We start from the raw sequence: 818 nt of genomic DNA, 5'->3' as shown, positions 1-818 counted from the left end.
GTCCCCTATAACGCTCTAATTCTATCATCAAAAATTGCGTGAAAAGCACAGTAATACTTACGTTCACATCATCCTGAGACTGCCTGGCATCTTGTAACTGTTCCTGAAAGAAAGAAAAAAAAAGAAAAACATGAGGAGGAGATTCAGGACGTCAAGAGCGATTTAACTCAAAACGGACGCATTTGGGCAGGAAAACAGATTAAGAAAAACAAGTCCGAGTAAAAAGAAGAGACGGGGAAATATCGGAAAGGGAGGGGAGCCGGAGGAAGAGGAAGAGATGGAGGGAAATGATTACTCACACCCACCCACCCACACACAGACACACACACACACCCATACCCCATACACACACACACACACACATACACACACACACACAGAGCTTTCTATGTGGGCCACCCCAGGTGGATTTAACACCTTCCCGATCTCCCCAATGGCAATCCCCATCATAAGAAACTCACTGGAAGCCTAACGGTAAACTGTAACATTTACATGTCCTAGTTCTTCACCTCAGTCTAAAAACGAACACCTCACACCCCCTCCCCCCTTTTTTTTCAATAGACTTATTTCCAGACTGAACAAAGTACCGCTCTATCACAATGTAGAAAAACAAAGTAACCCTGCTCGTGTCAAATTTTGTCTTGACATAAATTTGCAAATGCAATTTGCAACAGGAATATAGTATCGCTAGATATCCCCCCCCCCCCCTCTTTTGCACAAACACACAGGGTCTGTAGTGTTCCTTGTGAGAGGCAAATCAACAATAAATGTACCATTGAAATAGAAAAATAGTAACAAATGCTGGCAACGACGGTGTG

The 818-nt window shown here is 43.4% G+C and overlaps 1 protein-coding gene across 1 annotated transcript in view; it reads right to left on the bottom strand.

The window, feature by feature from the left end:
- LOC101853466 overlaps positions 1–818 on the bottom strand; it is a gene marked incomplete at its 5' end in the record, with an annotated part of 63750 nt that overhangs the window by 5971 nt on the left and 56961 nt on the right. The window contains 1 exon segment of the mRNA XM_005101131.3: positions 62–103. Coding sequence (XP_005101188.1) covers positions 62–103 — 42 coding nt within the window.

The sequence above is a fragment of the Aplysia californica genome, unplaced genomic scaffold, assembly GCF_000002075.1.
Source record: "Aplysia californica isolate F4 #8 unplaced genomic scaffold, AplCal3.0 scaffold00271, whole genome shotgun sequence".
NCBI classification, from domain to species: domain Eukaryota; kingdom Metazoa; phylum Mollusca; class Gastropoda; order Aplysiida; family Aplysiidae; genus Aplysia; species Aplysia californica.
The sequence above is the reverse complement of the archived record's forward strand: the minus strand, read 5'-3'. Positions and strand labels throughout refer to the sequence as shown.